The sequence below is a fragment of the Mytilus trossulus genome, chromosome 6 (assembly GCF_036588685.1).
Source record: "Mytilus trossulus isolate FHL-02 chromosome 6, PNRI_Mtr1.1.1.hap1, whole genome shotgun sequence".
Lineage (NCBI taxonomy): Eukaryota > Metazoa > Mollusca > Bivalvia > Mytilida > Mytilidae > Mytilus > Mytilus trossulus.
The window spans coordinates 24,721,759-24,734,215 of record NC_086378.1 but is presented as its reverse complement, the minus strand read 5'-3'; the positions used below and the strand labels follow the sequence as shown (position 1 = coordinate 24,734,215).

At 32.7% G+C, this 12,457-nt stretch overlaps 1 protein-coding gene across 2 annotated transcripts in view; it reads left to right on the top strand.

Moving 5' to 3' along the window:
• The window catches only part of LOC134720974 (G patch domain-containing protein 1-like), a 39,536-nt gene that overhangs the window by 25,464 nt on the left and 1,615 nt on the right, over positions 1-12,457 (top strand). Inside the window, exons 13-18 of one of the 2 annotated variants that reach the window (XM_063583603.1) lie at positions 473-573; positions 2,908-3,236; positions 4,179-4,314; positions 5,032-5,178; positions 11,505-11,701; positions 12,057-12,184. In XM_063583603.1, coding sequence (XP_063439673.1) covers positions 473-573; positions 2,908-3,236; positions 4,179-4,314; positions 5,032-5,178; positions 11,505-11,701; positions 12,057-12,184 — 1,038 coding nt within the window. Of the gene's footprint in view, positions 1-472; positions 574-2,907; positions 3,237-4,175; positions 4,315-5,031; positions 5,179-11,504; positions 11,702-12,056; positions 12,185-12,457 lie in introns of both variants that reach the window. The other variant, XM_063583602.1, reaches the window with a different exon arrangement.

The window sequence follows — 12,457 nt, the reverse complement described above, 5'->3', positions numbered from 1 at the left end:
ACTGTTTGTTTTTTTTGGCTTTGCTTGCATTTACACCAGATTACACCAGTGTTAGAATTGTTTCGTTTAATTATTTCGTACCGTTGCTTAGCATCCATACACCCCAGTTTAAGCAGTGGATAAGGCTCCTCTATCTAAATCATGATTCAATGATTTGAGAATGAATACGGCTTTCTAAACTTTTTTTGGGGGGATGAGTTTATGAATATTGATCGAAGAATAACTTATGATAGACAACCATTTTGGTTTACTATTCCATTTGAGACCTTCGATTTCAATGTCAAACAGTTCAGTATTAAAGTCTTTATCACTCCTCTACCTTTTGAATTGCTTAGATAAGAAGTGTTTTAAAATCGGTATGAGGGTGTTTGGTAAAATGCTTAATTCTTTTCCCTGAATGAGCAATTCTTTATATACATGTTTTGATAGATTTAATTGCTAAAACAATGGTTATAATTATATATATTTCCAGGGCTGGTATAGTTGGTTTACCTACAGTAAAGAGAGATAAATTTTCTGTGTTCAACTTTCTTACATTCCAACCAGACGAAATGGCTGAACCTGAAGACTCAGGTAAGGGGAAAAAACAGAAGTATTATTCTATATATCATTGTAAATTAAATCAAGTTTGCTGATATCTCTCATAGGAATATATTGAGTAGGTTTTGATATTTCTTATGCAAATGTTTGATTCAATGGTTCTAATTGCATGAAATTCAATGAACAGTTCTCTATCTACCTGTCTGTAAATAAGGTGAGCTAAAATTTTGAAATCCAGAATCTTTTGACATGGAATTTTTCCCATAATAAGCCAAACAAATTTATATTTTGCACCAACAAATCTTTTTTGTAATTATGTCATTCTGAGGCAACCAGAAACCAGAAAATGTCTGGTTTCCCCCTTTCTACTGGAAGCATCTATACTATTAAACGAGAAGACCCTATTTTGGGTGTCGCTTCTTTTCTCTCCACAATAAATCAATCTTCATGCCTCTGTGTCCTATATGTACAGTGCATAATCGCATTTGTCATCCATTCATATGATTATCCAGATTGAGTTATTTTGGGAGAAAAACGAGAAAAAAGGCGTCCGAATATGTTTCCGTTATTGGACGAAATATTAAGTCAGATTAGACTTCCGGTTTGCGTTTTCTGTATACTTTAAACATACATATATACTGCCAATAAAGTGTATTTCTGTCTGATATCCGTCATTGGATGAAATTTTAATACAGATAATGATTAGACCTCCGGCTTGCGCTCATTGTATACTTTGAAACAAATACATATACTAGGAATAAAGTGTATTTTCTGTCTGATACCATTTTCAAGTTTACTATCCACGGCGGTCACAGAGTTTATTAAATAGAGAGTGTCTGTATAATATGTCAATGACCGCCGTGGATCGATTGTTAAACTGATAATTGAATTTAAAAGAAAATACACTTTATTCAAAGTAATAAATGAAGCAGGACCTTTTCGGGACGTCGGGAACAGGTGTTTTTAAGATCGAAATTTCAGGATTGACCATTTCGGGATCCGAGATTTCTTTTTTTCGAATTTCAGGATGTCGAGATATTTAATTTATATTAAATTCGGAACCTCAGGATTTCATGTTCTTAAGACCGGGATATCGGGATCAGGACCACTCCCGGTGCGACCCCCCTTTAATGAATGTTCATAATATACAGATAAGCGCTAAAATTATACATGTGTCATTAAAATTAATATTGATTGATTGATTGTTGGTTGCTTAACGTCCAGTGGCAAATATTTCATGCATATTCAGGACGAGAACAAGTTCACAATAAATACAATAGGTAGGTTGATACAATAGAGGCCATCTGAGATGATGGTCTGAGAAATTTGGACTGCCACCGGAAAAGGAGGGTATATTGGATAGGGACAAAAATTTTGCCTTGCAACAGGCCACCTACGGACCCCTCAGAGAGTTGTTGCAAGGGTTCTTAACGTGCAAAGAGCGTGGCACTCTCTTTACACGAGGCATCGGATTTAACGTCCCCCTTCTGACCGGACGTGACTGCGAACTTGATACATCCCGCACAGCCAAACGGACGCCCCACTTCGGCAAGCGTTTTACTGCCGGTAGGGAGAAGACCAAGTGACCATATTTCTATACCCCAGTCACCCTTGGGGTGCATTAAAATTAATAGAGAACTAACAACAACAAAAAAAAAGGATTTCTTTTGTGGAAAAAGGAGGAGCCGGGCTAGAAAAACAATTATCCTGTCCCAAATTACCTATGACTTTTGATACCTTTTCTGAAATTCTCCAGTCATTACAAAAAAAGAAGATGAGGTATGAATGCCAATGAGACAGCACTCCGCAAGAGACCAAAATGACACCGAAATTAACATTTAAAAGTCACCTCACGGCCTTCAACAATGTGCAAAGCCGATACTGCATAGTCTGATATAAAATCCCGAAATGACAATGTAAAACAATTCAAATGAAAATTCTAACAGCCTTATTTTTTACAAAAAATGAACGAAAAACAAATATAAAACACATAAACAAACGACAACCACTGAATTACAGGCCCCTGACTTGAATGTTCATAATATACTACATATATGTTTATAATGAAATTAATAGAAAACAAAAAAATAGGATTTTGCAAATAAAGAAGGAATGTAAAAAAAAACCATTTTCCTGTCCCCAAGTACCTATTACTTCTGATACTTTTCCTGAAATTCACAAGTCGGTAAATCTGTTACAAAATTCTTCCTACAACACTTTACATACTTTGAACCACGCTCTAAATGCCCGCGATTTCGCGGGTGTATTCTAGTACCCACTAATTACACCTTATGTAAGAATGCCAGATTTTGATTTGTTGGTAGCCAGTTTATTTTTCAATTGTTTACTTATTTTCTCATTTTAAAGGTAGCAGAGATGATATTCAGACATCTTCAGCATCTATAAATGATAAAAAAGAATCTGCAAGCTCAGAAGATAAAACTTCCAAATCAGAGGACACATTAATTTCTTCCAAGCCTGTATCTATATTTAGTCATCTCTCTGCACCAGAAAAAACAAAGCAGCAATCACACTCAGGAATTAAAAATGAAAAGACATCAGAAAAGCCTAAATCTATTTTTAGTCATCTTGTAGAAGAAACAAGAGACAAATCTGAACGTTTACAAAAAGATGCTAACTTGGACAAAGCAGATCAGGGAAGTGATGAAAAACAGGCTGTTGCTGCTGAAGGGGAGGTATATATTATCCTGATTAAGAGTAATTTCTCACAATTTGATTGGCTGATATTGACCTTATAAATTTCAGAACAATTTTTTATTAAGTTAATAGGAATTATCTCCCTTATTTATTACGTCAATTGGGATGATCTCCCTTATACCATTGACCTAATAAAAATGAATAAAAATTGAGTTGCTTTACTGCTTGTAATATTTTCAATTTTTCACAGTTTTAGATTAAATATCTAAAATATATTTGGTTGATATTGTCCTTTTATTGAATTTGAATATAATGATATGTAATATAACAAAATCAGGATAATTTTGTTACACAGTGTTCAATTGTCCTAATACGGAATCAATCAGGTCAATAACATTCATATTGGCTTCGCCTCACCCGATATGAATTTTATTGACCCTATAAATTCTCGTATTAGGACAATTGCGCACTGTGTAACTAATATTATCAGTTGATAACTTTTATTACTTTATACTAGTAAAATAAAATTGCATGGCCATGATGGGATAGACTATCTAGCTTTGCTGTACTCAACTGAACCCTCCTTTTTTCACCCAAAAAATGTATATGCTTGTGATGTCTTCATCTATGTGTATTTAAGAAGACAATTTTATCAAAAAATTAATTTCAAAACCATTATTCAAGTTATAACCAACAACAATAACATACAATCATTATGTTGATATAAGAATATTTGGCATGAGTTCCAATGAGACAACTCTCCATCCTAGTCACAATGTTTATATGTCATGTTAGATATACACAAGGGAGATAATTTTGACACAAATAAGTAAAGCACATTTTCTTACTGTGGAATTTTATGATATTTTATATAGCATCACTAATCTGTGAAATTTTATAGTAATTTTTGTATAAAGTCAAGTCAATATGTAAATAAATTAACAAAAATTTAACTGACTTGTTTATATTTTTTTTAGAAGACAGTTGATGGAAAACCATCACTGGATTTATTTGCTGCTATTTTTGGAAACACAGATTCAGAAGATTCTGAGGATGAGGAGTTAGAAGATAAACAACAGGATGAGACTCCTAAAACATCTGTAATACCAAAACAGGGTATAAAATATAATCATAGAAAACACTGTCTTTAGTTCTATTGAAGTTGAAAGTATGGTTATTTTGAATTTTTTTACTAGATGATTATCTAAGTCAGGTCACATTATAATAATAAAAGGATTTGGAATGATTGCCAATGAAACAAATTCGAAAAGAGACCAAATGACATAGTTGGTAACAACTGAAGGTCACCTTACAATCTTAAACAATGAGCAAAACTCATTATCACATAACCAGCTATAAAATGCCCTAAATTGACAAATCAAATGAAAAAAAATAACTGCCTGATGTATGTACAAAATAATAAACTGATAATAAAAATGATATACAGCAAAAAACAACAACCACTGAATCGCAGGCTCCTGACTTGGGACAGGAATATACATACAGAATTGGGAACGATGAACATGTTTGCTCGCTGAAGATTTAGTGATTAGTGAGCTGGTACCATGAAAAGGCTAATGTCAAGCATAATCTGTGAAAAGTACAAGGGCAATCATATTTACTTTGTTTAATAGCTCCTTATTAAGTTTAAAAATCTCTTTATAAAGAACAAAGTTATATAATTTTAATTATCAAAAATATGAAAATTATATTCGTTTTTGTTTAATTTTTGAAATTCCAAAAGTGTGAAAATTTTAATGTTGAGAATGCTTTCCTATTTTTTAAGTTTTTCACAAAAATACAAGAAGTTCTAGTAGCAGTAATATTTTTCAGATATGGAAATTAAACCAAAAGACTCCTCAGATGTTCCAGAGTATTTACCAGGAGGTCCAGTTGTCATGGAAACATTAGAAGCTAGACTATCACCCAAAGTACCAGAGGAGCCACTAAGTTATGGCCCTTTACCACCATCTTCCGCTGGTGAGTTCTTGGGGTAAAAAACTACTTTTGATGTAAAAATTTTGAATACCGTGGATTCATTTTTAGCTCACCTGGCATAGTCATGTGAGCTTATGCCATCACTTGGCGTCCGTCGTCGTCTGTCGTCGTAAACTATTTCAAGAATCTTCTCCTCTGAAACTACTAAGCCAAATACTTCCAAACTTTAACTGAATGTTCCTTAGGGTATCTAGTTTATAAATTCTATCCGAAGTTTTGATCTATCAACAAACATGGTCACCAATGCTAAAAATAGAACATAGGAGTCAAATGCAGTTTTTGGCTTATATCTCAAAAACGAAAGCATTAAGAGCAAATCTGATTGGGGTAAAAATGTTCATTAGGTCAAGATCTATCAGCCCTGAAATTTTCAGATGAACCAAACAACTCATTGTTGGGTTGCTGCCACTTAATTGGTAATTTTAAGGAAATTTTGCAGTTTTTGGTCATTATCTTGAATATTATTTTAGATAAAGATAAACTGTAAACAGCAAAAATGATCAGCAAAGTAAGATCTAATAAGTTAATATGACCAAAATTGTCAATTGACCCCTTAAGGGGTTATTGTCCTTTAATGACAATTTTTCACAATTTGTTCATCATATTTGCTAACTTTAAAAAATCTTCTTCTCTAAAACTACTCAACCAAATTCAACCAAACTTCAACTGAATGATCAGTAGGGTGTATAAAATAAAGTTTGTGTTTTATTTTCTATTTCGTCAAAAAACATGGCCGTCATGGCTAAAAATAGAACATAGGTTAAAATGCAGTTTTTGGCTTATATCTCAAAAACTCCAGCATTTAGAGCAAATAAGACAAGAAGTTAAAGTATTTATTAGGTCAAGGTCTACCTGTCCTGAAATTTTCAGCAGTTTCGGGTAACTGGTTTTTCAGGTATAATGCGCCTGAATTGATGATTTTAAAGAAATTTTGCAGTTTTTTGGTTATTATCTTGAATATTATTATAGATACAGATAAACTGTTAATAGCAAAAATGTTAAGCAAAGTAAGATCTACAAATAAGTCAATTTGACCAAAATTGTCAATTGACCCCTGAAGGAGTTATTGCCCTTTAAAGACTTTTTTCACAATTTGTTCATCATGTTGACTTACTTTAAAAAATCTTCTCCTTTGAAACTGCTGTATCAATTTCAGCCAAACTTAGGCTAAATGAGTTTCAGAGTATCTAGTATAATTTTTAAAGGCAGTGCTTTAAGGCCTGACTTTTAAGTCATGAGGTTCATCTTTTCATACTCAATCTTTGCTGGGGGTCTTTTGGCCAGAAATAGATCCGGAAATGTTCAAATTTCTCCTCTTCTTTTTATGGTATGATATGGTTTTTGTTTCTTTCATTTACATTGGGGACTAAAGAAACGATCAGTGTGTATTGTTCGTTTTGTAGAACTTGCTATTAGTGTGTATTTTGCATTATAAGCAGTCAACCTGACTACAAACTATCATTATTTGTATATTCCGTGAGGAAAGAGGTCGGGTCAATTTCAAGTGTTATCTGACATATAAAGATTCTTTAATTAGTTCAGACGTTGATATAACAATGAAAAGTCGACTGAACATGATTAATATTGCATCTTCTATAATTCAAAGCGGAATTCGGTTTATGAACGAGAAACCGTAAAGCGTTTTCAATTTCGGTATTAGTTATGTATGTTGTCTACTTATTATCCTGGTTCCCTGTACTACGTTCCCGGTATAAGCTATTTGATATATTTGATGTGTAACATTACAATCGGGTACCAGCCAATCTACGTGTGTATGTGTACATGATTTCCTGCCAAAATGACCGACTTAAAACATAGTCCATAAACGTTCCGTATAATGATATGCAAATTCATAATTAATCGTAACTTTTTTTTTATCTTTGTATAATAATATAACAAAATGGATTCAACAAAATTGAAAATAGCATTATTTTACGAGGATTTCTCATATTTTTTTCACTTCCGGGCGCAGTAATACGTATGTTTTGAAGAAGCTCGAAGAATTTGACAAAGTGAATTGAGAAGGAAACGGATAGATATACGTCCTTGTTATCAGGTAAAACAATTTAAATATACAGAACAAACACATTTACTTCACACAAATAGTACAGGCTTAAGCTTTTTATTGTCTAGCTTATACTCTACTGTAGTCAAGTGTTTAAACAGTTAAACGACGGCGGTGACCTACAAGGTACGGGTCATACTGGGTCAAGTCTAAATATGTAAACATATCCACGTGCTATTAGGTAGAACACATCGTAATGCAATATCTACAATCTTTTCCTCCTTTATACATCGTTTAACCAGATATATTTTTCCTTTTAACATCGTTTAACCAGATTTATTTCTCTTTCAAATACACTTAAACACGGGTTGTATGTACTTCTTCTTATGGTATCCAGTTATCCATCAGATTTTTGATGATTACTAACTGCTGCGTACGTATCTTTTCTAGTGTTTTCTTGTCCTTACTAAAGTTCATTTGTTGATGTTTAAATATTTTTGAACGACTGAACACAGGAGTGAATGAATGCAACAATTATATATACTGAAGACTTGGGCTGTACAATGATAGTGTACGTATATCATACAGATAATTATTCTAGCAGTAATTATGTTAATTTAGGATGTAATGTCTAATGACAGGAATTCATGAGCTATGCCTCAGGCTTTCTGAAAAAATATCAATGACAATGTAAACAGGAACAAAACATTGACACGAATGATGCTCTCTTCTATGTTATATAGTTATTTAGGTATATGTGTTGCACAAGTTTCAATTAAACTTAAGTTATAAAACTTTTTTTCAGGGCACAAACCCACTTTAAAGAGACTTGTCTACTGCCATACCCATCCTATTTTCATGCACCATTTGCAAGCAAGAGACTGAATGGTTTGCAAAATTAAAAATCAGGATGGTGTCCAATTAAAACAAAAGAACTAAACTGGATGATTATTGTAGGAGAAATCTAGAGGAAAGTTTTGATTTATGAAATTGGTTTTCCTGAAAAGTCATTCATCCTAGCTTGCAGAAAGGAACTATAACTGTCCACCACCAACTGACGAGCTAATGTTGAGCTTCACATATGGAATTACTAAAATACCATCAATGTCTATGTTTTCAGCACAGATTTCACAATTTATGACACAGCTGTGCTTTTTTTATACCTGTTAAAGAGTTGTATACTAAATTTTATTTTTTTATCAATAAATATATATTATATTAATTGTGTCATCTAAGAACTTGTATTTTGCCAAAAGATGCATACTAGTGAATGAAAGTGGTGCAGTTCATTTTGCTTTGGTATATAGAATTGAATTACAATTGTTCATGTTATTGGAATGCATATAAAAATACATATGGTACAATGTATATGATATTTAGTGAGTTTATCAAGCAAAAGTGAATAAGAAATAGGTATAAGCAGTTACAGGTACTACTGTACAATCTCAAACAATGATAAAAACTAATACCGTAAAGAGAATTTCATATTTACAAGTAAGTTTTGTTTTTGCGTTGAATAATTTTCTTCTATTGTTTTAATTGCAAATATGGGAAGTGGTTGAAATGCTAATGAGACAGCTGTTATGGCCACAGAGCCTTAATTGAAAACTTCTTTTTCATTCATACCGGTAGATTTTGCCTGGAGTTAGAAACATATCTGCCAACTTTTCAAAATGCACATGGGGGTTTTACGTGAAAGATGGTTCATATAGTCATACAAAACCTTCAAGGGGGCCTTCAAATGGAAGCAGGACAAGTTGCCCCACTGGCTAATCGCCCCACTTTTTAAAAAAACACCACAAACTAATTTATCAAATCGCCCCACATGTGAAATTGGTTAAATCATGTTAAATATTACTCCTGCCAACTCGCCCCACATGTGAAATTTGTTAAATCATGTTAAATCAGGGTTCTCGCTAAGGATTTTTGAAGGCGAGTCCAGGGACTCGTCATTTTTGGCCACGGTGAGTCATGGTAACTGTGTTCAGTTTATACAAAATATTTCAATATTGATGTATTTGTGGACTCACCAGTTTTGAAAATGGTGAGTCCAGACAGATTTTGATGAGTCCAGGACTCATGGACTTGCCTTAGCGAGAACCCTGTTTAATATTACTCCTGCCAACTCGCCCTACTTATAAAAAAACGGTAATTTTTAGATTAATATATATATAAATAATTAAAAATAAAAACTCGCACCACTTTAATGAAAACTAATCTACACAGAATACAAACAAACCGAAAATTAATTTAATTACTATAATTGATATATACTGAAATTATAATTCTAAAAAAAAACTGATTGTTGAAGAATAAATGTTAGTTTTGAAGCTTAGTTATTTGCATAACAATTGAAAAGAAACCTGTTAATTGTATCATAAGGCAATATAAGGAATTGAACTTATATTCAATGGGATAACATCTTTTTCCATACGTTGGGCGAGTTGGCATTACTAAATTCATCCTGGTTAATAATATATTTATCTAGATTTCACCGATTTCCATTAGGTGGGGCCAGTTGGCAGGAGTAATATTAACGGAATTTAACTTATATACAACGGTATAATATCTTTTAACATAAGTGGGGCAAGTTGGCATTACTAAATTCTTCCTGGTTAATAATATATTTATCTAGATATTATCGTTTTCTATTAGGTGGGGCGAGTTGGCAGGAGTAATATTAACAGGATTTATCACAGTTCACAAGTGGGGCGATTTGGTAATCCAGGTTGGGGCAGGTTTTTTTTAAAGTGGGGCGAGTTAGTCATGTTAGTGAAAAAGTGGGGCTATTTGCTAATGGGGCGATTGTCATGGATTCCCTTCAAATATATTCTAATGTGGTTTCTGGCTTCTTCTTGCATTAATACGCTTATAGCCATTGTTGAATTAATTGTTTTCTTTAAATAGTCGACAAAATTGCTCTTACAAAATTTCCATTTGGAAGCCTGGAGCTCGATGGGGGAAATACTCTGCAAATACTGACAGTTGGCAGGTATGGTCATCAAAAAAGTTGACATGTTACTATGTACATTTACCATTATGTTACATTTTACTTGATGTTCTTGCTATACACACAGTACAGAGACTAGCCAATCTTTGTGAACTATTTTTTATGGGAGTTGTAGAATATGCATATACAATCAATAATTAAAAATAGTCTATTTATATTGAAAAGGAAAAGTTCTTTTATGTCTAAAGAAGAGGGACGAAAGACACCAAAGGGACAGTCAAACTCATAAATTTAAAGCAAACTGACAAGGCCATGGCTAAAAATGCATTTCATGGCGAGGCACAAAAAATATACTGTAAACAGTAGACTATAGATATAGGTGAACTAGGTACAAAAGAACTCTAAATCTTAAATTCTACAAACCACCTCTGTTCTATGGAAGATAATGATATAACTGGACTAGAAATACACACAACCTGTAATTAACTGCCTTTACAGCGCTTTTGCGCTTTGATTATATTTTATTTCCTTGTATGTCAAGAAACATAGCTCCTATGGCTAAAATAGAACATAGGAGAAAATGATTATTTGTTTTGCTTTTGAAGAAAATAGGACGATCCAAAGAACATTTAAATAAATTGAAAAGCCAAAATAATCATTGATGAGAGATTTAATCAAAAAAATTAAGGTGAGCGATTCAGGCTCTTGAGAGCCTCTTGTTTTATTATGGTACCAATTTTTGTGGATTAAGATAAAGGCCCATGTTCCTAGATATTTGATTACCTGGTTTAGCCGAAGTATGCAAACACACCTATAGAAGATTTGTTTTTCATTAAACACATGAATTTGTGGTTCACATGTACCCACAATATCCTCTTGAATTGGTATACAACAAATAATTATGAATCCACAGTGGATATATAACTAAATTTGGCTTTTCTGAAAACATCCTTATGTTGATTTTGGAAATATCAGTTTTGTTATAGAAAAATAACAGGATATTGGAAAAAGACAATATTTCTGTGAAATTTTGGTAAAGGACCGATATGAATCTAGGAACAGCTATTTGTTTTAGTCTCATCCATTGAGGTAAGTTTACTGCCATGCTACAGGATCTCTTCAAATACAATGCTGTTATCTTGTTTTGATTGTAGTGTTGTCAAAATGTTCCAGTTTTAGATTTTGATTGCACTGTTATCATTTTCCTTTTTTTTCAAAGTTCAATTAAAAATGATTTACATTACACTGACTTGTTGCATGAAAATTACCCCAAAAAAAATTAAAAAACAAAAACATGTTTGAAATATTTAGTGCCTTTTCATGAAATTCATTGAATTTGTTATTATATTTCAGCTGCATCTACCAGTATTCCTGTATCTACTAGTTTTGTAAGCAGTGCTGATTATTTAGCACCAACATGTCAAAGAAAGCATGGTACAGGAGATTTTGTTGACCCATCTTTACTTCCTGATAGAAGTAAAAACACTAGGGATTCTAGTGAACACAGAAAACATAAACGCTCAAAATCCAAACATAAAAAAGAAAAAAAGGTATTGTACACAAAGCATTTGTTCACATTAGAAAGTTTTTTGTTGTCGTGACATAAAAGGCCTGTCATTGTATGGGGTGTTACAACAATAAGACTACCAATCTTCTCTTCCTATACCTTGAAATAATTTAAATACAGGGTACCAGTATATAACAATTTTAAATCCGTCATATTTGAAACTGTAGCTATAATATTTTATGTTAAACTTTCTATAATCTTATACCATGAGCTTTGCCAGAATTCAGAAGTGTAAATACAAAATTTTTGGAAATAGACTTTTAATTCATACATGTGTTCTTTATAGAAAGTGTCTGCTCCTGGAGGTATAATTACAATTTCTGTGTGTTTATTTTTAGTCTAAAAGTAAAAAGTCAAAACACAAGAAGAAGGATAAAAGAAAGAAAAAGAGCTATTCTGACAGTGATGACTCAGAGGAGAGTAGCAGTGAAGAAAATCTACCAACAGATAAGGAATTATTACACAAGTAAGGAAACAAACCATTTATACAGTGTTTTATTCATGGCCTTTGAGTATCGTAGTAATTTTATGCTATATTGCTTAATTATGATGCTCTCAGAAATTATTTTCTTGAGACTGTATTGTGGGTGCGATGCTATAATTCTTGGAACAAAGATGGAATTTAAAATTTCACTGTTAAGGTGGTACCTAACACTACAGGGAGATAACTCTGTTAAATTAGCTTTACGTTTTAATTACATTGTGTTGTTAAGTGAATATTAAGCTTCTCAATGATCAA